Below are 25,275 nucleotides of genomic sequence, written 5' to 3' on the forward strand. Positions count from 1 at the left end.
TAATATACAGGACAGTAAGATGGCAGACTTATATGTATGTAGTTAGTGAAGTCCGACGTCAGGCACAGCCTGCCATGGTAAACATGCTAAACATTGCTTTTTTAATATGCTGATGTTGGCTTTTAGAACTTATGTATCCGAGCACAGCCGCTGCCAAGATGGATCTAACCTCTTAGCCTTGTTAAACTCTAATATCAATATATCCCAAAAATCCAATATCAGTAAAGCTATTTGTATAATGAGGGAAAATTGATGTTGCAAACAGGATTTTGTGTGTGCATGTACAGACAGTGTGATTGTTGACTTGCACAACACACTTACTGCTCATCCCTGCTGATGCATTACGTGCTATGCATGCTGTTGGTCCCGGGCAGATGTTAATTTATTCATGACCAGTGCTCTGTCTCTGTCAGGGAAGATTAGCAGCGAGCAGTGGTACTGTACCTAATCCTATCCTCTCTTTTCTTCATTTTGGACCTTATTGTGTTTGCTTGCTGTCAAGTAAACCATATTGAAATTAACTCTGCTTTAAGGGTGTTTTGGGGAAGGCTAAGAAAACACGACTGACTTCTGTCTGAAGGTGTTTCTATCTCATTTCTTGTTTGTCCTTTCTTCTGAGCAGTCAGTCAGTCTGTCTGCTTCTCAGTGATCATACGCACCCATATAGACGTGCAGGGAGCCTTACATCAGCACAACCCTGTAATCCAGCAGCAGAGCGACGTCATCTTCTGCCATCCAGTGAGAGGAGCGGGGGACGGGTTTGCCAGCCAACTGTAAGGAGACCTAATGAGGCATAGGGCTTCCTGATGCATGGTACATGTGGTTTCAGCCGGCGTTTTAACTTCTTAAAAAGACACTAAAAATATAGCCAATTTGTCATTCAGTCATGGGAATGTGCTTCAGAAGAAGAACAGATGTGGAGTCTGTCACGATGAGCTGCCGTGAAATGTGAAAAGAAATGACAGAAAAGGGGAGTCCAAGAGTTGCTGTGTTTTTATCCTCGTCCATCTGTATCTCAAGTGCTGTGAGAATACAGAGACTGCAGTAGCCAAGCAGCCAATCAGATTGTGGCACTCAGAAGCCAGTCAGAGGCAAGACAACAGACATGCCCAGAAACACACAGGTGCTTTCATCTGCTTATTCTGCGCAGATTTTATAATATACACAATAATGGATGAGACTGTTTATCAAAGAAACACAGTTTTATGTTGCATTCTTATGCAATCAAGACTTTATTAAAAATGACTTTTGCATAAAGTAATAAAAACACATTACAACAAACTGAGATAGGACCTTCTGTTTACATGTTTTACACTCAGAACTGGATTTTTCTTTTACATTTTTTACAAAAACGTTTTTTCTCTCTTGCTGCAGTTGATGTAGTATTACTGAAAGGCCACTAGGGACTGATAGAGGACCTGAAAAATGAGCTTTGTATTTGTGAGACTGTGCACACTGTAATGGTTTAGTTAAAATACTTAACACTTACACTTAAAAGCAGTCTTTTTTGCAAGTGCATACAAATTTTAATGTTATTCTTATAGTTACAAGTTATATATTTTAAATTCCAACAGGGTTGTAGACTTTTAATCATCAACAAGTTTGGCTTCTGGGTTCAGCTTCTTAATATTTGTTTTTTCTTGAATGGTTCTAAATTGGATATCACAAACTCTACAGCAAGTCTGAGTACACTGTTTGGAGACTGGTTGCCTCCTGCCAGACAACCTGCACAGTCACCTTGGGTTCACCTTGCATGCCTCGCCTCACCCAGAGGTTAATGGGAGGATTGCTCAACCTCGGGGTCTCCAGTTGTTTGCTACAACTGCTTGCAATCGGTCACTGAATGCAAAAAATCACCACAAAATCGCCACAATTTTATTTTCTAGCTGGGATCCTATTTTGTGTTCTAGTGTGACTGAAGCACATTCAGCAAAGATATATAGTGCAGAAGAAGATGCTCTACATTTTCACTAGTAGAGCGTCTCCTTCTCTATAATTTACAATATTCTGAAAACTGACTGGAGGGCACGTAGCAGAGTAGCATCACAGCTGTGCAGTGGTGTGTTTGGTTTAAGTTCTTACCTAATGTGTAAGACACATGGCTGAGCAGTAAAAAACAAGACAAAATATAGAATATTTAACATGAATAGGAATCCGACCAGACAGTCAGTGCAATTTCTTTCTTAGTCTGTGCTTGTGATCTCTATATATCGGTACCAAAACATTTTGAGGTTTAAAACCTGCCTCTGCTGATATAGCTGTCTGTTGCTTTACCAACCATCACTATGTGTGTGTGTAACATCTATACACCATTGTACACAGATTTTACTGGTGCCAGTCCCACCACATCCATGCCATGTGGGTTACTTTCATTGTCAGTTCTTATAGTTTTAGCATCAAAAGGCCCCAACTGGCCCACAACATTAAATGAACTTGTGAAATTTAGGAACCTCAGTTGCCATGGCAACCCATCCTTCTCAAATTCTTTTTGCCTCCCTTCACAGAAGCCATAAAATACCAAATACGGATCATTAAACTCTGTGTGTGGGGGGGAGTGTGTCATGGTTAACTCTGATTCTGTGGAGCCTTCTGTGAAATCCTAGGTGCAACATACCTGCGGTGACAACAGAAATATATTCCTCTCTTTGTTTATTCCTAGAGTTCATACACATAAAATAGTGCTGCAAATTAAAAATATCTTCAGGGTTTGTCAGGTTCTGAGACATTTTAGCAAATCTTCAACACTGGAAACAGCTTCAGGCTAAAGAAAATGTGTTTAATAAGCATTTAAATAAGGGTATGACCTCAACTAACAAGGTTAGCATTTATAAGTTATACCAGTGAGTCAAAGCTGTGTTTTTCTAATTTTAGTTGTGTGTGTTGTTAAAGATGAGAGCTAATCCTTAATATTGTTATCTCAGACACGTAGTTTTCACTGAAAGCACAGAAGCCCCACCCACCTGCTATTTAAGCTTTCTGTCTATGAAGGGCAGCCAATTGGAAGAGGAGTAATTAAGAGCTTTTTTCAGACAGTGGAGGGCACAGTATAAGATAAATGAGGATTTTGAACTGCAGTACACCTCTGGACCTCTAATTAGCCTCTATTTAAGTAGAGGCTGATATTTTCTTGACAAATCTTCACACCAGAAATACACAAATTTCCCACGTGTGGGACTAATAAAGGTTATCTTATCTTAACAAACAAACAAACAAACAAAAACATTAAATAGATTACAAATGTACTTTTGTGTTTTTAATACGATTAAACAGCCAAGAAAAATGTGTTTAAATAGCATACGATAATAGAAAAATTAAAAAAAAGACTACATGTAACCAGTGAAAGCAGGACTCAATAATTACACAAAGCATGGTGTAAATCCAAACAGGTTCACTAATATCACCCAAATAACATCTAGCAGATATGCATTTAGCTCACTTTTAAAGCATCTGTGCAATGTGAATGTCTTCAAGTCAAGTCAGGCTTTAGGCGGCAGCTATAGACAGTTAGAGCTATAAAAGATGGATGTAGCTTTTACCATGACGTCATCCACTGGTTTCTGATGTGCCATTTTGAAGCCTTGACATGAGTGTTTCTGCTGTTGCCATCTTGTATGCAAAAAGCCAGTTGTGACGAGCAGGGCCAGGTAGGGCTGCTCAATTAATCGAATTTTAATCACGATTACGATCTGGGCTTTCAACGATCATTAAAAATGACTGAGTCGATTATTAGCCCCTCCCTCATTTATCCGCGACACCTTAAAGGCCGGTCCGTGAAAATATTGTCGGGCATAAACCGGTCCGTGGCGCAAAAAAGGTTGGAGACCGCTGATTAAGAGGACCCGAGGGAAGCTCGGAAAGCTAAGCAGAAGTTATTTGGAGAGTGACTGCCGTTGGTTGAAAAGAGAGTTTAAAAAAAAACTTCAGTGGTGTTGCACACTATTTTATATTATTTTTTTAAAGTCATTGTTAACCCTTTAAAGCCGGTCAGAGCAGCATGCTCCGTTTTGCGTAACTATTTTTAAATCCCTGTAGAACCTGAACCGTGTAAGCTAGCGCAATAATTTGTTTTGCATATGAAACCGGAGGAGTTGTACTTACATCTTATGACATCAGCTTGTCCTCGGTCACGGTTTCCTTCCACATATAGCTTTGCAAAAATTGCATAAAAAGCGCTTGCAGCAACAAAAACATAATATTCCAGAAACACGCTTTGCCGTTCCTATCAGCTGTTCGTAACACTTCCCACAGTGAAATGATGCACATGCTGTTTTCTTTGCAAATTTGCATCATAGGATTGTTTTTTGTTTTTCCTGCAATATATAAAAATTGCTGTATCTCCAAAATAAAACTATGAAGACACTCAAAATAAATTTCCTGTTGTTGTAAACTATTTTTTGCAACTTTATTGTATTTAAAGTTTTGAGGGATAAACCTCTTAAATTTCTCCAAGTAGAAATATATGTAAACAAAACAAAAGCGATTTTCAATTTTTTTTGTAGTTTATTGCACTTTTTTGCAATTAATGTAGTTACTATGGACTTAATGCATACATATTAGTAAAATATGGGCTATAACAGTTGTATAGCAACTTGAAATGCTCCCACAAATGGCACTACAGCGTGTAAAAAAATAATATAAGCTCTGGTGGACTTGGTTCTATAGTAGGTCTTAAAGGGTTAAATAAATATCGTCAAATAATCGTGATCTCAATTTCAGTGAAAATAATCGTGATTATCATTTTTGCCATAATCGAGCAGCCCTAGGGCCAGGTCTGACGGTGACTTGTGATCAACATTTCATTAACAAATGAAAATGTGGTTTCATATCATAGATATACAAGATTTACAAATTAGACTTAATTTAGAGCCTGGGACTGTTTTTTGTTGCGTATGAATACATAATGTTGTGCTTTTTGTCCGTATCTCTGGTGTTGCGCTGAATCTAAATAGGTGGTCATGAAGGAACATGTCATCCAGTGTTATCAGCGCTTTTTGGTCAAAAAAATATTTCCGTTGTTATTTTGTTTGTTTATTTTTCTGTTTGTAAAACTTTATGGAGAGATTTCTTATCTGTCCATAATTTTATTAGAAGTAAGGGTCTTTAAACTTGCAAAGTAAATAATGTTTGGACTCAATCCATAGGAGAGATTTTTCAAAGGATTCTCTATCATGGTTGGTTAGACATTGAACATTTTTGCTTCATATCATAACAAGCATATGTACTAAAGTAAGTAAGATATGAAGACATAGTCCTAATGTTCTTGAAAATATCATAAACTAATGTGGATACGGGGACTATGTTAATAAATACAAAAGTTTCACAATTTTACAAAATTGTAAAATATTTCAAATCTAGTCACATTGCTAGTTCTCCAGGTTGTTGTGTTTTGGTTGGTTTTTATGTAGCAGCTGGTCTAATTTTCATTACCATGGTTTTTAGGGAGTATTCAGGCCCTTTAAAAGTTCTCCAGTGCACGCCAGTTAAACGGGTTGAAGGTCCCCACATGTAGATGGCATTGGGGTTGGCAGCATAGCACGAGCTGTACCAGAATCCTCCATAGCACACCATGGCACAGTTCGAAGGATGTGTATCTTGATCATTGTCAATGGTAGTGAATTTCATTCCATTGTGAATACTTAGAGAGTCTCCTGGAAAAACAAAACAAAGCAGAAAACACAAATTTTGTTTCAACTACTAAAAAATCCTAACTTTGTTGATAGATTATGAGTAGATAAAGTAAAAAAAAAAAGTTCTTATAAAAGAGAGAACAAAAAGTCCCACCTGCTGCCCCTTTGATGAAACTTCCCAGGTTTAACTTATATCCATCTGACTCTGGGCCAACAGAGAAGGAGGAGTAATGGGCAAAGACCTTCTGGCCTTCAAAATCTTCCATGTCGACCTTCAGCTCATAGTTCTTGCGTTGGGTTAGCAGATGCATTGTCTCCAGGCCTGGGAAGATAAAACAGTGAGCAACTGTGATCATCTGAAATAAACTGTTTTAGACAAATTTGATGAGTTTGAGCCGATGTTATTGTTGTTAAGAAAGGAGAAAATGTACAATAAATAACAGTAAGGTTTATTGACTACTCAGGCAAATTTAATCCAAAAAAGAACGATGAATTTTACCCAGCCAGTACTCTCCAGCAGCGCTCCCAAATCCGGTTTTGTAGTGCTCCCACTTCTTGAAGAAGTTCACTGTGCCATCTTGTCTTCTCTGAATCACCTGGATTTAACAGAAGTTTCACACAAACTGTCAGTAAAAGGCAAATTATAGACCCCCCAGCAAAAGGACTCCTTTTAGCTTTGCTAACGTCACACAAGGTAACTAAAACTAAAAGGTCTTCTGGTGCTTCTCCCTTACCTTTAGATTTAAATATATCTGTGTATAGAGATGATCCTTGAATAAAACCAGTCACCCATGAGCATAAAAAGATATTTAATACAAAATTCTGACTGTGTTAAACATGAATTTTTGAGCCAAGATGTGTGAAGCAGTTCATAAAGTTAAAATAGGTAAGTTCTGGCCAGATCTCTTTATCTCTTATTTCAAGATCAAATTCAGAAGAGGTAGATTAGTTTGGAAAAAGAGGGCTGAGCAATCCTCACCGTCCATTTTTCTGCTGAGTTGTCGATGTCGTCTTTGCTCATGTCACAGTAAACCTGCACAGGAGAGGTGGAGCCAGCTGGATAGATGGTGTATACTCCATCCACGCCTGCACCACCTCTGTAGATGTCACTACAGTCTGTGGGCAGAGGGGATTGATAAGCTGCTGCAGGCAGCAGCACTGCAAACACAAGTCTGATCTACAGCAAAGAAAAAATAATGTCTGTCAAAGTTAAGGTTTGTAACAGGATCATGCACATTACAGATGATACCTTAAACTTTTAACATTTTCATAACACAAGGAGGCAAGCGGTTTTTAGTGCAAGTGCTAGTGCAAGGTTTTTCTGGAGCTAGTTTAAAGATGAAATGATTTTCATAGTATTAACCCTCAAACTGCACTGAAGATATATTTATTTGTCATGTTGTGTGGACTTATTTGACATCATATTAGTTGAAGATTTGGTGTGAAGTACACAGAGACTTTACCAGGAGAAATTATGGTTGCTGGGATTAGGCCTGTAATCTGTTAGTCATGAGTCAAGCTCTGTTATCTCTATATTTGATTGCTTGGCTCTCGGGTGGTGCTGAAGAGCTCTGTCCTCTCTCTATCTCTAGATCCTCAGTTAATGAGTGCTCTGCTCCTGCAGTAGACTTGACTCTACTTCTCTACTTTGCCGTCTCTAATTTTATTGGAGAAGGTGGCAGTGATGCAATTTAATGATCTTGCTGGAGTAAATATGCAGTGCAAGGCTGTTTGACACAGTTTTAAAATGGCTATGATTCTCCACAAATTTGCTCAATGGTTGTGTCTCGGATAGATTTTATTTATGATTAGAGCCTCCGGGTTAATGCTAACATGCACAGGGCACTTGTAAGAGGCTAAGGCTAAAGAAAAGTGTGGCTAATATCAGGCAGGCACACACTAAACTACACTTGAACAGCCATAGAAGGAGAATGAGGTTGCAAATAAATTATTTTAAATATTGTGTCTGTGAAGTTGTAAGAAACTGTAACATTAAAGTATCGTTTGTGATGCATGTGTTTTTCTAAAATGAGATAGTTTAGGCAGCATCATATGTTACATACCATCATTCTTTTACCAGCTTGAAGTGGTTACCAAAGAGAAGCCACTGCAGATCTCCTGAAAAGAAAGAAGAGACAGTTTTAGCTTTTAACAGATTCTATAAAGTTGATTATTGGAGCCAAACATGCAGTGGGGTCAGATACTACCTTACCAGTTAAGTGCTGAACCTAATGTGTTTCCAGAGTAAGCAGCTTCTTTTATATTTGAGCAACTCTGACTGTTTCATCACCCAGTGTTTCCCCCGTGTTTTCCCACATGCAGTAACATAGTGTTTATTTATTCTCAGTATTTTTTACCTCCCTCTCTTGCAGTTTGTGTTAGTACAGCAAATACATTGTATCTATTGTAGTGTTTCCAAAATCCCTTGTCTTTTGTTTGTGATTATCTCATTTTAAAATATCTACTGATTTTGGAAATTCCTTTACAAAACTTATTTTCACTGTTGTTTTAGGTTTGATTGAATATCTGGGCCTTTAGCTTCACTCTGGTCATTTGCTACAATATTTGTCAACTCACTATGTCAGATAAGGCTATGTTAGTCATACCATTTTGCCTTTTTGTGATTGCAATGTGCCCTTTCATCATAAAAGAGGTGATATGAAATAGGCAAGATAAATAATCAGGAGTTATAATAAAAAGGTAACCATAGTTTATTTGAACCATGACCTGAACAATGACGATATCAATCCCCCAAATTTAAAAAAGCAATAATTCAGTAAAGTGGCAAATTGTCTTTTTGTCTAAACCTGAGCAAACATACATTTTTGTAGTTTTATCAGTTTTGCTGCACTCTCCACACATCAAATTCATTTCCACTGTGCTATTCAGAAAATAATTTTTACCGGCATACATGCAAAAAGTGTTGGCCAGCTGTTGCCCTGCCACTACTGAAGTCAGGACATAAAATGCTTATAACTGCTGTTATGGATGGTATCACTGTATCTACACATTTGGACTAATTTATTATAAACTGCTATAAGCAGATCAACTCTGACATTCAAAGACACTTTATTTGATGTTTCCAAGACACTAATGCTGCTTACTGAACTATCAAGTTAGCTCAAAACTGACTGCCAACACAATTGTCTCAAGCTTTATTGTCTTGACATGCCTGCTTCTAAATGGATTTTGTCTTGTTTACTGATATTCTCAGTCTCCCTGACAAATTCCTCTATGAAGTTAACCAATGTTGTCTGTCTCTTTAATATCTCCCTAATCTACCTGCTGGACTTTGACCCTTGAAGTCTCTGCTTGTGTGTACTTGTGTATGTGTGAATCTCACTGTATTGGTGAAGAAGGAAGGTCGAGGTAAATATTTTGCGCATGTGTGTGTTGGTGGTTTTTACTCTGACACTTTTGTTGTGTGAGTAGATAAAATGCTGATACTTGACTGCCAAGTTTTTTGCTGCAGTTTATTTTAGGTGCAATGGATTGTGTTAACCGCTCAACCCACACACCTTTTTAGAGTCAGACAGGAATTTTCACAGGTGGAGAGATTATTGTACTCTTATTCCATCCTGCATTTATTGTAAGAGATATGCACACCTACCTCAGTTAAAGTATCATAATATGGTGCACCAGTGGGCAAGCAGCATATAATAATAATGTATACTTTATTGATCCCCGTGGGGAAATAACTTGTTTTTCTCTGCATTGGACCCATTCACTCAGTGAAGCAGTGGGCAGCCACTAAGCAGGTGCCCGGGGAGCAGTGTGTAGGGACGGTACCTTGCTCAGGGGTACCTCAGGGTAGCCGTTCAGTGGACTCGAACCCCCGACCTTCCGATCATGAGGCGACTACTCTACCTACTGAGCTATCCCTGCCCTATATGGCTGTTGTAGCTTTTAAGGTCACACTGTTTTTATAGTTATATAAGGTTAGATGGGGTTAGACAGACCAGTGATTGCCAACCAAGGGCTTACATCCTTCCAAATGGTCACAAGAGAACTGTGAGGGTTCATGGGTTTAAAGGGAAAATGTGTTTCTAGTAAAACTGTTAACTCAGACTTTAAGAAAGACCTTCTATGCTAGTTTCCAACTCCATAATTTTATTTTTGAACTCTACTAGTGTATCTTTGAAGTGATTACAGTTTAAAATAACCCTTAATTTTATTATAAATTACTTTGCGCGTGGCCTCATTTCAACCTCCATCTGAATGAACCAAGTTTCCATTTAGCCAACTTTCTTACAATTTACTGCTAATGGCTTAGAACAGGGTGAGCGTCTGTACTCTGAGCTAGAGCTGTGTGCCTACATGACCCTATGAGGATGTCTGCTCAGTGACATGATATAGAGCCAAAAGCAGAAAAAAAATGTCTGAAGTCTGAGTTTTTGGCTCACACGAATTATTTGTAGTCAACCCATTCTTTTCCGCTTATCTAATACAAGGTTGCGGGGATGCTGGAGCCTTTCCCAGCTGTCTTAGGGCAAGAGGCAGGGTATACCCAGACAGGTATTGATGAGAGGCGGGGTCTGTCGTAGGGATAAAAACATGGAGACGGACCACCACTCGCACTCACATTCATACCTATGGGCAATTTTAAATCATGAATTAACCAAACCCCACTAACTGCATGTCTTTGGACTGTGGGAGGAAGCTGGAGTACCTGAAGAGAGCCCACGCAGACACAGGGAGAACATGCAAACTCCACAAAGAAAAGCCCTGGCAGGATGGTGAAATTGAACTCAGGCCCTTCTTGCTGTGAGGCAACAGTGGTAACCACTGCTACTTGGAGACAATATTTACGTCAATATTTCAAATATTCGCTGTGTTTAAAAGCAGAATCTGCCATCATAATAGTTTTTGACAGAAATTAAGGAGAAAGCATGATAGCTTCACTTGAACTTTGCCACTTTGTGGGAGGGGGGGAGAAAATTACATGATAGCTTTGTGTGAGCCTCAGGCCAAAAAGGTTGGGAACTAAATTCTTAAAAACGTATTACATTTTAAATTCCTCTTAAATATAAAGAAGTGAAAAGAACTAGATGGGATTTTTTAAAATTTTGCTTTTAACAAGTAGCTGTTGGCATTATTATGTCTCTAAAAAATAGGGACTAAAAAAATTAAGGACTTCAGAAAGAATCTCTTTATAAAAAAGTCTTGAGTGTTAGTCTCTGTATTTGTTCAGGTTTTACAGCCAGTCTGATGTGCATATGTTTATCTAGACTAGGATTCATGAGCGTGAGTCTAGTTTTTTTATTGTGAGCTCTTTTAAGTAGTAATTATAATAAAACAAACCTTTCTTTAAACAATAAAAACTAAACTGAAACAAGTTAGTCCATTTGGGAAACTAGACAAACATTTTTAACCTTAATAAAAATCAAAACTTGAAAATAGAAAACTCTTAGCACACTGGCGTGCACACTCAGAGCCTCTGTCCTCTGATCCGGTGCCGCCACCTGGTCTAAGATTAACGCCGGAAGTCTCCTGCCTCCCCCAGCCCTCCCTCTCATCCTCCTCCATGCTCTGGACTTTCTCACTGCAAGCCAGGTATTTTTAGCTGTGACATAATGCCCCCCTCTCTCTCTTTCACTCACAGCCTTTCACTCTCTGTCTTTCTCTCCCTCCCTCCCTCTCAAACACCGACAGTCCCTCCTCCTACTCCCTCTCCTCTCTTGCCCCCATCCCTCTCTCCCTAGCTTCCAGGCTAGGGCTTAGCTGCTATAATTGACTGCTCAGGTTTCACACTTTCAGCTGCGGGCTGAGAAACATGGCAGTGGAGGAGGCAGCAGAATATTTGGCAGAAGTAAGTCTTTACTGTACTTTACTGTAAAAGTCACTGAGCTCACAGAGTTAGCCTCCTGTCTCCTGATATGCTGCTGTAATGCTAACAGGACTAGAGATTGTGTAGCTGGTGGGATTTAGTGGTGTTGTAGCAGTTACCCGTCCAGACATGAGACACTGTCGAATGATGGTGATGGGAGATTGTAGACTGGGGGTCTGTTGATGGGATGGGTCGCAGTGATAACTCTGCTGCACCACTCTGCTGCAGTGCGTGTGTGTGAATGGATGTGTGTGTGTGTGTGTCTGTGTTTGTGTATGCACTCCTGTGTGTCTTGTTGCAATCCTAACTACCTAACTGTGATTGCACATATATAAAGTCCCCTTTATTGTGTTTTTATAAGTCTGTAGATACGATTTCCAGTGGATATAGTTTCATGTTACAGACTGATATGAATGGAAGTACCTGACCTTGGATAGTGGCGCATGCTCTGTATTGTTTGTGGAAAAAAGAAAACAAAAGAGCAAAAAAGGAAGCTAAAAACAACAAGAATGGTGAAGATTGGTGCTTTAATTCATTATTAATGTCGCTTTCATTCAGCTGTAGGAGTGAGGTAGAAAGGCAGCTTAAACACTGTTATGTCTTCAGTAACCTGCTGATATGTGATATACTCTATGCAGCATTTTCTGTCTTACTGTAGCCAAGCAGTAGTTTAACAGTAGTTAAAGTGGGGTCACGTAATATGTAACCTGGTTAAACACACAAGTGGGAGGGTGTTAATCTTAATGCCCTGTGGAGTTAGCAGAATACTGTTTGAGTTTTATAAGTGTGTCTATAAAATTAGCTTCTACACAAAAGCTAGCTGGTGATATGTATGACTAACTCTCACTCTCGTCCCTCTGCGTCAGGGGGCAGCTCTCATGTTGGAATGTGTGTAACTGTATGAGTGTGAAGTGGCGTGTTGTGGAAAAAGAGCGACAGAAGCATTCTTTGCATATCTCTTTCACGGATAAATAAAGTTGCACTCGAATGGCACTTAGCAAAAAGCTGAGCAGGTCTCCACTCACATGGCAATTTAAAACATGAGCTTTGGGGTAAACAAAGTTTTTGAGTTTGAAGCCTTTATTGTTGCGCTCATGTTGTTACAATCCTACTAGATTGAAGTCCTACAAACTAGATGGCAAACTAAGTGGAAGTTATACACAATAAAGTTATTTTGTAGCAAGGTAAATGTTACATATAATTATTTTTAATTACATGTCTGTTGCCTGACTAATTATTATTATTTTCACTGACCAAACATTTAGTTGTTATACAAAATGCATTAATGAGACCAAAAGCCCTGAATAGCTGTCTTCAAATTGATTTGCTTTTTGTTGATCCAAGAGACCTTACAGGAAACCCAGTTTTCTGTAAGGTCTGAAAAGACAAATAAATAACCAAATACATTCTTCAGCTCCACTGTAGACAGAAATATTGTGATAAAAGTGACAACTGTGTTGGCTCACACCAGCCAGGTTGGCACAGTATCAGAGCGGAGCAACCTGAGAGCGATGATAACAAATTTATTGGAAGTGTGTGACAGGAACTGCAGACATCAACTTTCATTTGAAAAGGAAAACATGATTCTTGGTTCTATTATTGTAGCTGAATGGCCTTCGTGGGCAGACATTCCTGAGTGCACGTAACCTCTCCGGTCACTTTGTTGAGCACACCATGCTTATATCAGAATGAACTCCCCTTTGCCTTCAGAATTGCCTTAATTATTTGTGGCATAGATTCAACAAGCAGATCCTCACATATTGTTAACCATATTGACTTGATAGCATCAGACAGTCAGTCGAGCTTTGTGACGTGGAATGTTTTCCATCAGAAGATGTGTGCACTCTGGTCAGATTTAATACTCATGTCGCCCGTGGCCTACATCATCAGACTGAACCATTGATACAAGGCAGGCAACGTTTTGGTGAGCAGGTGTTTCCTGTTCTTAGCTGACAGGTGTGCTATTCTTCTGCTTTAGCCTATCTGCTTCAAGATTCAACTTGTGCGTTGATGCTTTTCTGCATAGCTTAGTTACTACGAGTGGTTATTTGAGGTGTTTTCGTATCAGCTTAAAGCTGTCTGTCTATTCTCCTCTAACCGCTCACACCAACAAGACATTTTCACCCAGAGAACTGCTGCTTACTGAATATGTTCCCTTTTTTCTCTGTAGCCCCAGAATTGGTTCGGTGGAAACCAGGATTACGTTTAACCTCCTAAGACCCGAACTCTTCCACGGCATGCATTTTTAATTTCTCTTTGAAATTTGGGCATATTGGGGGCCGATGAATGTAAAAATAAAAAGCAACCTGGCCAAAAAAAGAAAGCAAATATTTTGTGAGCGTAGATACAAATGTAGGCACGGGTCTTAATTTGATTGGGTATTTTCAGTATCCAGTACATACAAGTATGCAACTGGGTTTTCAACAAGCACAAGTGTGTTTAGTGAAAATATAGCAATTAAATAGTCAAAAACTGCTTTTCACTCAGTCTTTGAAAATGTACTTACATTTCTCCAGAGTAAATAAGTGTAAATAAATGTATTCTGGAGCTCAAACTGCATTGTTTTCTTTCCTGGGTGGCTGTAGCTCAGGTGGCAGAGCAGGTCAGCCACTAATCAGAAGGTCGGTGGTTCGATCCCAGGCTGCCTCCTCGCTGCATGCCAAATATCCTTGGGCAAGATACTAACCCCGTGTTTGCCTACTGGTGGTGGTCAGAGGGCCCGGTGGTGCCAGTGTCCGGCAGCCTCGCCTCTGTCAGTGCGCCCCAGGGCAGCTGTGGCTACAATGTAGCTTGCCATCGCCAATGGGTGAATGACTGAATGTAGTGTAAAGCGCTTTGGGGTCCTTAGGGACTAGAAAAGCGCTATACAAATGCAGGCCATTTACCATTTCCAACACATGTTCATACACGGATAAAAAGGATCTCTCCCCAGCACAGGTTAATGTCAAAAACGCTCTGTGTTTATTCAGCTTTAGTCTAGCTGTGCATTTGTGTTGGTAACAGAGGCAGAAAATACGGGTTTCTTTTCATGAACATCTCAAATAAAAGCTATGAAAATATTTAAAGATTATATTAAAAAAATGTTTTGGCATCTGTCTTCATCTTGATTACCTGCCATGCAGCAGACAGTCACAGCAGTGACGTGGTTATTTTCAGTGTCGTGTGCTGTGTATCAGCTGATGTCAGCCTGACCAAACTGGGAAGTCCTGAGCTGGACTGGTGTTGCTCTTTGACCAGAGTACTTTTCCAGAGGATGCCGCTTTGAACTGGAACTCTGATAATGCCCTGAATTCTAAGCAGCCCAGGCTGCCCCCACATTAAATTTGAAAGGCTTGGCACCAGGCCTTACAATCCGTCTCTGGGTTTTAAAAATCTCCACGGCGCACTGTTTCCAGACTGGTAGAAAGAACTCTTAGTAAATATTTTATTTTGAAATATGCAATTGCAAGAAAATATCCTTTTATTTTACAGAAATAATATGGGGACACTATTATATGTTTCGTTTTTACATTTGCACTGTTGATGATAAAAACTGAATTATGTCAGGGCCAACTCTGGCAAACAGGATAGTCTTACTACTAGAGTGTTTTATATTAGTTGGGACAGTTTACTAGATCAGTGTAGAGCTGGGCGATATGAGATTTTTTCATATCACGATATGTTTTTTTCATTTCAGGCGATAACGATATCTATCACGATATAAGCCAAATAACTATATTTGTAAGATTTAAATGTGCCGTTGCTCACAAGTAAAATGTGAAATAATCAGCAGCTTGTTTTTATTTAAATATTTATTTCCCATAATAAGTTCAACAGGGTAGATGTACTTAAGGAACATGAGACTTTTTCAGATAAATAAAGGCAAATATTGCAAACTACACAAAAGGCAGCCGCTAAAGCGTTTAAGTTTCAAAATAGGACAAACGAAACAGACTAAATTGTCAATTCCACTTAGAAACAAAATATTAATTCTAAAAATAAATCTTAGTTTGTTTTACAGAAGAACAGACAAAACTGACTAACTTTTGTCAATATCAAATAAACTGAGAACTAAAAGGAAATTCTCAATCTCTCCTTGTTGTATAGCTTAGCTTTTCAAACAGTTTTAACAGTTACTTTAGTCTGACAAAAGCCGAATGACGAATTAGCGCTTCCAGTCAGAGACTGAGGCTACGTCCACACGTACACGGGTATTTTTGAAAACGGAGATTTTCCATTTTCGTTTTAAAAAATAATCCCGTCCACACATAAAGGCAGAAATGAAGGAAAACGCTGCTATGAACATGCCAAAGCAGCAGGTGGCGCTAGATTCCTAACCGTGCAGAAATGTTGGCCAATCAGAAGTCTAGAAGCCTCGGTGGGAAAAAGTAAACAAAGCTGGGGCATAGAAGCAGAACCGAGTCGTAAGTGTGGAGGGACAGTAACTGTGTGTATATGTAAGCATTTAAACACTGCAGAGAGTAGAATTAACAGTAACAGTATTGTAGAAATTCATTTCACCGAAACAATAACGTGGCGCAGTGTGACGCATGCACCAGTTTATTGTATTTCCAGACTTGCTTTCGGCACAATTTACAGTGCACGCTACTCTATTTTTGTCAGACTTGAAATAGCCGAAATACCTTCACACTACGGAACTTCTATGGCTCTTCCGTTTGACAATCTCTCCGGCATTGGAACCATCATCTGTTTTCTCTTCGGTCACGCTCGGTTGATTTTTCTAGTCGGCACACTCATTTCCTCCATTACGCGCTGGCTCCATTACCCGCTGGCTGCTTCCCAAACAAACACACGTGCGGCTTGGCACTTGTGCTGTACGTAACAAGTCACGCGACGTGACGCTGCGGCCGTGACGCTGCGGCTCTGCGCTACTTAATTTGGATTGGCTGACCTTTTTTTTTTTTTTTTTTTTTTTGAGGACAAGAGCGGCGAGGTCTATCGCGATAGCTTAATTTCTCTATCGAGTAAAAGTTATATCGCGATACATATCGTTATCGTTCTATCGCCCAGCTCTAGATCAGTGTTATTGATATGGTTTCTATTTTGTTTCAGGTTGAGTTACATGTTACAGCAAGGTCAGGCAAAAAAGTATGCAGGTATGCATCTCCATAGAGGTCTAAATAATGACAAGAATCTGTAACCTTTACAAAAGCTGCAATGCAGTACTTTCACTAAAAGTAATGTTAAACTCCATTAGAGAGGTTACTTGCAGTTTCAGTCATCCAGGAAACTCCTGTGTTTGACATCCTGTAAGCTCTCCTGTGTGTTTGCGTATATGTGATGATGACCTTAGGTAAGATCTATTCACTGAGTGGGAAATGACCTCAGCAAATAACACAGCTCATGGTGCAATGAGCTTGACTTGATTGTTCATATCACTGTAGAGATTTTTACATTGCGCAAAGACTGATTGTGAAATACACAATACAGTTTAAAGCAATAGCCCAGTTTATTCAGTTCAATTATGCTTTTAATGAAAACATTAAGGCTGCTATAATCTGTATTTTTACAGGAACAATGCATCAAAGGCAAAGTTGAAAGATGTAACTTGATTCAAAGTGAATTCCAGCTTTGCTGCTTCAGTTCATTGTCATTGGTCTTTTGTGATAGCAGGCAGCAACTACAGTTCCTGCTCCATAACAGAGAAATGTAGCTGGAGACTAGCTGGTGAGCACAGCATAGCATTTAGCAGGGAATGTAGCTGTGTTGTTCAAGTATTTGGAGGTTTTGTTGATGAGTGCAGAAAAGGTGGAGTTGATGTACCGTTGTGGTGAAAGCAGAGCCAAGTGTTAAGCAAAGCTGTTGATATACTGGTTTTTGCTTTCATGTATGACCATCAACTGTGTGTAGTGATTGAAAGAACAGGATTAGAAATACAAGTGGCAGAAATTATTTTCCTCTAAAGGCTGTCTGGGCTCAGTCTTAGAGATCAGTGAGTTCAGTTATTTTGTCAGAGCTCAGAGTAGAGCCACTGTTCCTCCAAACATCAAAGTAAAAAGGAAAAGAGCACCCCGAAGTGTTCTGATTAGCATCCCTCCTGGACACCTCCTAGCTCAGGTGTTCTACCCCAGACACACACACTGTGCCTCTTGACTGGCTTGGGATCACCTAGCCAGAACAGCTTGAGGAGGTGCATAGGGAGAAGGGAAATTTTAAGAAATCACACTCTTCTCTTTTTTAAACTACTTTAAAGCTGCAGTTTAGCATTTGCCATCATCCATGTCATGGTAAACAAATTCTTCTGTAACCATTCTCAGTGATGCTTGAAAGTAAGACAAGTGAATTAAATTGTCTTTAATGAAGTGAATTCTGTATCAAACACTATGTGAAAATGGGTTTGTGAATGATCCCAGATGTGAAATTAAGATAATCTCCTGGAATGATAGGATCTGCCTGATGCTAACTTTAAATCCTTTCATCTACTTTGTTGAGAATACTGCAGGTTAATGGGCACATGAGCAAACAGTAATTTGAGAGTGCCTATCCTGTGCACTGTGTGGGCATCCATTCAACTACATGGGTGTGGTAGGCTGAAGAATCACAGCACTGCAATCATGAAATCAGATACACACACACACTGACTATCTGCCATCTTTTCAACCTTTCTGCTGTCACAGCGTGCTCAAATTCAGCCTGTTTCTGCTCTGCCTACATAGGCCACACCCTGAAATCCTGGCACACAGGGACAGATATAAACATGTGCACATACAGCATGTTCACTTCCCTCTTTCAGAATCCTCAGCTCAGCTTGATAATGACACATGTTTGCAGCTGTGACAGGTTAACTGCAAATAGCTCTTCAGCTGCTGCTACTGCTCCCCATGGAGACACAGTTAGTCATCAGGGGTGCTCGCAGTAGATGTTAGGGTTGACTGTGTGTGTTTGGTATAATTATACTCCCTTTGCAAAAAAATACACTTTACTTTTCAAAAACAATAATTTTGGATGCTCCCAGCATCAAATGCAGGTTTGACAGGTTTGTGAGTGTACACTTTATTCAAAACCTAGTGAGGGTTTAATCATGTTTACTACTGGGTAGCTGTAGCTCAGGAGGTAGAGCAGGTCACTTACTGATCACAAGGTTAGTGGTTTGATCCCTGGCTCCTCCAGTCTGAGTGTGAATGTGTATGAATGTAGTTAGGAAGCAGTCAGTTTAGAGAAAGTGTGTGATTGACTGAATATGGCCAGCACAGGACCACCAGTGTGTCTGCAACTGCCTTTGTACTGGCCCATGTGTGGGCCACATCTGGCAAACCTGGTCTGGACCACCAAAGGGCCGTCATTCTTTGCAGTATGTGGGCATGTGTAAGCACATTCTGTGGGCCAGATCCTGGCCATACCAATTTTGCTGTGTGGGTCAGTAGTCAGTCCCGTGTCTAGCCAGCTTTAAAAAATATTTGTTTTTATGTGTTGATAAGATGGATGTGATCATTTTGTACTAGTATAGTGTTTAGTATAGTGTTAAATCTATGCTCTAACCTGATGTGCATCTTCTCAGAAATGTTGCTACATGTTGTAGTTTTATAGATGCCAACAGCTGTGATAGGCCTGCTTGATAGAAATATTGGTTAACAGAAAGATTAATACCTCTGTAAAAAAAATGCAATAGGCTGAAATAAATGTAGCATGCTCATTATGCTAATATATAATACTCTGCCAGGTTAGACATGCCATTTTTCACATTTTCATAGTGCTGACAATGCATTTACAGATTAATTTGGTACTGATCTTCTCTTCTTCCTGCATCCAAGACATATTACCTCACTGCAGAGCGTTGTAAGCACACCAGCAGATGAGTGTAAATGAAAATAATGAGCTGCAGTCTTAAAAATGTGGTGTCTTGTGTTCCTAAAGTTGCACAGGTACCACTATGCTTGTTTGTGATGTAATGCTTCCCAAAAGAAAGGCTGCATTAGTGACAAAGTACTTCTACTTCATCTGATTGTGATCAAATGTTATTGATTCTTTATTTAGTTACGTTGATTAGTTTCCTGAAATGTGCCTGAATAGAATATCAGTCAAAACAGGATAGTGAGTTAAATTTCTTAAGATGCAAATGCAAAAATATCTTCTTGCAAGTATCACGATAAATAACTTACTTCTACATATTTAATTTTAAGTCGGGGTTGTCAAATTCAATTAACTCAGTGCAGTTTGATGTTTAGCTTAATCCAGATGTATCATTGAATCTGTAAAAAAATGTCCCATGCTGGCACCAATCAAACTTGAAAAAATGTATCAAGCAGAATAAATCCTGTGGTTTTTGGCTTGGATTTGGCAGGCTGTTTTTTCTTGGCTGGGTTTTAGGGTGTTTAACCCAGCAGGCATGTTGAAGACCACTTTATTTCTCTCAGACCCACTCTTATAAATGTTTTCCTATTTTGGCTCTTATTCAGCTTCTTTGAGCCCTCAAAGGGTTTACCACACACATTCTAATCTATTCATTTTGGCTAATAACATACAAGCTTTGGGGGATTTACTCAACTTATCTCCTGTTGCAAGGATTCATAAGTAAGCTTTGACACAAAAATAATAGCCTCCAAGTTGTTTTTCTCAACATATTTCCAAAGTATTAAATAGTCTAAAATAAGCTTCGAACATTAAATATTACTGCTGTTTTAGGATAATAAATACTTTTCTTTTTACATAGGAAAAGTTTATTTTAGCAGCATTCGAAGATTCTAATTGTTTGTGCATTCATTTTTTCCTGTGTGTGTCTTTTGTTCAGCTCATTGTAATACATTGTATGTTTAGGATAATAATCATTTTCTCCTGTCTCTGTCTTCCTGCAGACAGACGTAAACGCTTGTTATCTGCGGGCTGCTCGGGCTGGCAACCTTGAGAAAGCGTTGGATTACCTGAAAAATGGGGTTGACATTAATATTTGCAATCAGGTAAGCTTGCTAATAAGACTGCACCATTGTAGAGTTTTTTAAAGTAAAATTTCCATATAAACAACTCAAACCATGTATCCAGTCTTTTTATCGCTGAAACTCCAAACTCAGCTTTAAATTGTAGGAATAGTTCTTCTAGTTATTTATATAATTTGTGAAGCAGGCGCAACCTTAGACTACTGCCATGCCTGCATGGTCACCAATTCAGCCTATGGTTTGTTGTGTTACATTCCCTAAATGCACGACTTACAGGAACTAAACTAAATTAGTTCAAGTATACCAAATGGTTTGGATTCAAAATCACACATAAAGAGTTTATATGTTGAATGTTAGTCTCAATAGAGACCAGATTTGCAGGGGAAAAAGCAAAACAATAAAGATTATTTTAATTTAATCTCCATTCCTCTTCCTCTCTTTTCTTTCTCTCCAGAATGGCCTCAATGCTCTCCATCTGGCTTCGAAGGAGGGCCATGTGGAAGTGGTGGCTGAGCTCATCAAACAGGGTGCCAATGTGGATGCTGCTACTAAGGTGTGTGCCACCCAGGAGTCGCATAAACATACAATCACTCACACAGGCACACTGTGTATGCATGAATTCACAGACACACACACACGCAAAGTTTGCTGAGTCTGCACCTTCCCAAAGTCACATTGATTAAGCAGCAGGAGAGGAGATGAATGGCTGCATGTGAGTAGAGAGGTCAAGTACTGATTTAGTATAAGTCCTGTCACGGACATTCCGGTATTTCACCACATAGGGCTTGTTGGTCTGGTAGTGTATGTAAAGTGTTTGACAGTGAAATGCTCCACTGCATTAAATTTATCCATTAGAAGAAAGGCGATTAAATTCACGATGATTGGATTTTCTGCCATGATGCTGACATCACCACACTAAACTAGGTTAGTGGGAGTAATTAGGTAATAACTCACAATTCTTACAGATGTTTCCCAGCACTGAAGCAGTCTGCTTACAACAATGTTTTTAAAAATACTAATACAGGGTCGTGGTATTAACACCAGAGACTTGCAGCTGATGCTATTTGTGCCCATGTGCCATGCACTATTAGTTTACTTTGTCTGCTTTTTCATTATATTGTTCAAGATAGTTGATGGAGTCCCTCAAACCCTTCTGTAACACATCTGTGCGCATGAAAACTCCAAAATACTGGGTATAAATGTGTAAGCATTTGGTTAGGCTTGATAGTGACTTATTAATACTATCTGAGCATGCTGGAAGTGAGTGAAAAGGCAGATGTAAAAACAGCTCAACAATTAATAAACAAAATTGCAAAAAGCAGCTTAACAGGTGTAACAAGCAAACTGAAGTTGAGGTACCCTGCTACACCAGCTGACAATGTGATCCGATCAGCTAAAACTCTTTAGCAGTTTAAGTAATTTTAGCCTATGAGCAGTTACTGTTGCCCCTGCGAGCTGCTGTGCAACCCCTCTCCACCTGAGCTTCCCCTTTTCATGCTAGTTTTTCATACCTTTATAGAAAAGGCAGATCTGATATTAAAACATAATAGTGCACATTTGCAGACAGTCTCTCCAGTAAGAACTTCACAGTGCTGCAAGTAGTTATTCACATAAAACACGATAGGCATGGTTACAGAAACCTAACTTGGTTACTCACATGGGAATTTTGTGTGACTATTCTGTTCTAATCTTTGAAAAGTCAACTTTCTAACTAGAATATCTGTCAGAAATGCTTCCAGAAGGTCAGATACCTTAGGAAACTCCATTATCTGTAACATACAAAAGCTGATAATCCATTATTGTCCAGCTGCATATACAGGTGACATTTAATTGCACAGGGCAGAAAAAAACACAAGAACAAGAGAAGAAAAGAGAGGCCTTTGTAGCCCTGCAGGTGTGAGCATTGTAATATATCAATAGTTCTCTGGGACTGTAACCTGAATCCTTCCAGAAGAAGACAAATTCTGGTTTTAATATGTGCTTATATAGTAATTATGCAAGTTTTTAAAGTGTGGCTGTAATGGCAGCCCTTGTAAGTGTTTTATGTGCGACATAAGTGAGCCAAGGAAAGAATACACTACTGTACATTTCATTCAGTCACAATTTATGTTATGCTGTGATGGGGGAAGCACTTCTATTCATATTTAGCTTGAATAGCAAACTAAAACTACAACATTAACAAAAACAACTATGTCAAGGAATGCTACAAAACTAGTCAGAAAATGTCCAATAACAGGTTTTCTCTGAACAGACATGTTACAAAAGCAGTTTAAAGGTGTCTGATGTGTATCCCTCACTCATACAATGGCTCCCAAATGAGCCATGAAAACTTCAAGAATCCCAAATTAATGTCAGAATCAAACCGTTGTATCTTGTTCTAAACTAGATTCAGCAGCAGTAGGAAGGAGAGGCGAAGCATGTGAGGAACGAAGCGAGGTGTATGTGCAGAGGGTTTAGTGGCAGTAAGAATGACAGCATGGCGACAGCTGCTGCTTGCTATGGCTCACACACATATAACAGGTGCATCCATTAGAGCTGCGTATGAGTAATGCACATATCAGACTAGCTCTGCTAGTCTTTTCAGTATGTAGTAGTTTTCTTCTTTGTATTTCCATTTTTTTTCTCTTTCTGTGACTCTTGAACGTTTATCTTCCCGTTGCACAGTCTGTATCTGTTATTCAAGTTGAACCAGTGTTCAGAAGTAATGCTATAACCTTAATTTTCACCCTTAACATGTGCATATGTGTTGTTCAGGGTTATGTATATTTAATCTGTATATATCTGTATATGAATATGCTGGGTCTATGGACAAAGGGAAACAGGCAAAGTTTCTTTTGGTTGCACACAGTTAAACACTTGATGTGAAGTGCAAAAGATGCAGTCTTATAATTAGCTAGCTACTGACAACAATTTAGCTGTTTATGTTTTCAAATGAACAGTATCTGACAGTTACCGTAGACTGTGTTAGGGGCCTAACAAGTTATAAATAATGTGGCATCACCAACAACAACAGTCCTATAAAAGGACAGGTAAAGCATTGCTCTAGAAATGCTGTTTATTTTGGTAACAAAGCGCAAGACCAAGTTGACTGGTTATGAAGTATTAGTGCTTGCAAGTTAAGGCTAATAGGCTAACTGCTGGTGTCCTGACTGTTGGGCTAGTGCACTTGACTCAGTCGTGTCATAGTTAGCAGAGCTGGACACATCAGGATGCTCTAGTACTCGATAAGTTAACTACTGTTAAATGCCAAAGTAAACAAAGAATAAAATTCATGCTAGTAAAGTTAGCATCAGTTTCTAGCATCAATCAGCAGACCAGCTAATGGATTCAGATTGTGTGCTCATTTTCATTCAGTGGGCAGCCCTTTAATCTGTGCTCGCCAACAGAACAAAAGACAGTGAAAATGAATGATATTCATGAACAGATATGAACAGATTTTGATTTGTAGACTTATTCAGTTTGTCAGTCTTCTGTTTTTGGGGGAATATGCTCTCTCCAAGCTTTACATTATAAATTATATAAATTATATTACAAGGTGCAACTATTATTTTGTTAGCCTAATTTTATTTATAGTTTTTGAGATTAGCGCTAATCATAGTTTGCATATACACACACAGTCCCAAAGTTATATTAATTGTCCTTTCCTGTGAATTCTAATTTATGATTTACAGACATCACAGACAATGATATCATATTGCAGCAAATATTAAGGTTTGATTGAGATAGGACTTTAATAAAAAGTGATATTTTTCACTCAATTTGCAGCAATCAGACACTGAAGCTTGTAAAAGTGCTTTAAAAGCTTCCATAGCATTAAGTCAATCCATGCTGCTTTTAACTCTCCTGCACTCCCCCAGAGAGATATGTGTGCAGTTTGCACTTCTGCTGTAAACAAGCAATATGCAAAACATTTCTCCTGTGTGACTCATAAACATCCACATAGCCCAGGCCTTTACATGCATCCAAAAAGCTAAAAATAATTCTTCCTAAGTTTTCCTAAAATTTTAAATGTTTGTTTTGTTTCTGTTCTTTAGAAAGGAAACACTGCCCTCCACATAGCTTCTCTTGCTGGACAGACAGAGGTGGTGAAGGAGCTTGTCACCCACAGTGCCAACGTCAATGCTCAGTCTCAGGTAAGGCATCCCCTCTCGAAAACACAGACACATGAACTCACAAGGCTGTACGGCGAAATCATCTCTTTTGGAAGACCATGTTTGAATTCGTGCATTCATCCAGAAGAATGTGTACATACAGGGTCCATGTGTGTGTGTGTGTGTGTGTGTGTGTGTGTGTGTGTGTGTGTGTGTGTGTGTGTGTGTGTGTGTATTTGCTTGCTGTGTCAGCAACTCTGCTGTGCAGCTTAGCCCACATTCGATAGTCAGCATGCGCACACACTCACAGTGGACTTGTCACCACAGCAACTATAACGATGTCACTGTGAAGGCTTTGGCTGCAGCTGATGAGAGGAAGAAAATGACATCAGTATTGATGACCTTTAATCTTTAGTGCTGACCTAAACTTCTTTCCATCTCCAATTTTACTTGAAGAGTAGGAGAAGGTCAATTGATTTTAATGCAAATTCTAGTAGTTACCAGTGTACATCACCAATGTCCATCACTGTACCAGATTTATTCATTACAATGCAGTTGCAGTACTTGGGTTAAAAAGTATCTTTAGCTATCTGCACAGTGCCACGTTCTTTTTCCCAGTGTGAACTTCAGCATTTTGTCCTTTCTTTTTCTACTGACACTTGATTCCACAGTAGAATTACAGTAACAGGCAATGTGAAGCTTTAGTTTTTAACCATGCAGTCAAATTTGTGTCATTTAAACACTAAAAGAAAGAGTTAGTTTTGTATGACAGTATGTTTATGTGGGACTGTAGCCTCAGGTTTACGCTGTTAGCTGGTAATTATGAGACAGTGCATTTCAGCACTTCTCATGGAGTAACA

The 25,275-nt window shown here is 39.2% G+C and overlaps 2 protein-coding genes across 5 annotated transcripts in view; one reads left to right on the top strand and one right to left on the bottom strand.

The window, feature by feature from the left end:
- The window catches only part of LOC146663983 (ankyrin-3-like), a 137,778-nt gene that overhangs the window by 16,777 nt on the left and 95,726 nt on the right, over positions 1-25,275 (top strand). Inside the window, exons 1-4 of one of the 2 annotated variants that reach the window (XM_085416952.1) lie at positions 11,392-11,436; positions 20,247-20,348; positions 20,779-20,877; positions 24,359-24,457. In XM_085416952.1, the coding sequence (XP_085273078.1) occupies positions 11,401-11,436; positions 20,247-20,348; positions 20,779-20,877; positions 24,359-24,457 (336 nt within the window). In that variant the 5' untranslated portion in view covers positions 11,392-11,400. Of the gene's footprint in view, positions 1-11,391; positions 11,437-20,246; positions 20,349-20,778; positions 20,878-24,358; positions 24,458-25,275 lie in introns of those variants that run through there. The other variant, XM_085416951.1, reaches the window with a different exon arrangement.
- LOC146663984 (microfibril-associated glycoprotein 4-like) lies at positions 1,341-16,263 on the bottom strand. 3 transcript variants are annotated; one of them, XM_085416955.1, is made up of 6 exons: positions 16,077-16,263; positions 7,691-7,745; positions 6,607-6,804; positions 6,127-6,223; positions 5,782-5,949; positions 1,341-5,648 (listed from the first exon to the last, which is right to left on the bottom strand). In XM_085416955.1, the coding sequence occupies exons 2-6, from the start codon at positions 7,694-7,696 to the stop codon at positions 5,398-5,400; spliced, it is 720 nt and encodes a 239-aa protein (XP_085273081.1). In that variant the 5' UTR covers positions 7,697-7,745; positions 16,077-16,263; the 3' UTR covers positions 1,341-5,397. The 3 variants fall into 3 exon arrangements, with proteins under 3 accessions (XP_085273081.1, XP_085273080.1, XP_085273079.1); XM_085416954.1 differs by lacking the exon at positions 16,077-16,263 and adding an exon at positions 7,840-7,855; XM_085416953.1 differs by lacking the exon at positions 16,077-16,263 and having other exon boundaries at positions 7,691-7,828.

The sequence above is a fragment of the Rhamphochromis longiceps genome, linkage group LG8 (genome assembly GCF_057381845.1).
Source record: "Rhamphochromis longiceps isolate RC_006_pf linkage group LG8, R_longiceps_female_GT1.1, whole genome shotgun sequence".
NCBI classification, from domain to species: domain Eukaryota; kingdom Metazoa; phylum Chordata; class Actinopteri; order Cichliformes; family Cichlidae; genus Rhamphochromis; species Rhamphochromis longiceps.

Excerpts from the sequence above, each read along its gene's own strand:
- LOC146663984 (XM_085416955.1), bottom strand. Across the intron at positions 5,950-6,126 it reads TGCTGGAGAGTACTGGCTGG|GCCTGGAGACAATGCATCTG; the intron begins GTAAAATTCATC and ends TTATCTTCCCAG. Across the intron at positions 5,649-5,781 it reads TTTCATCAAAGGGGCAGCAG|GAGACTCTCTAAGTATTCAC; the intron begins GTGGGACTTTTT and ends TTGTTTTTCCAG.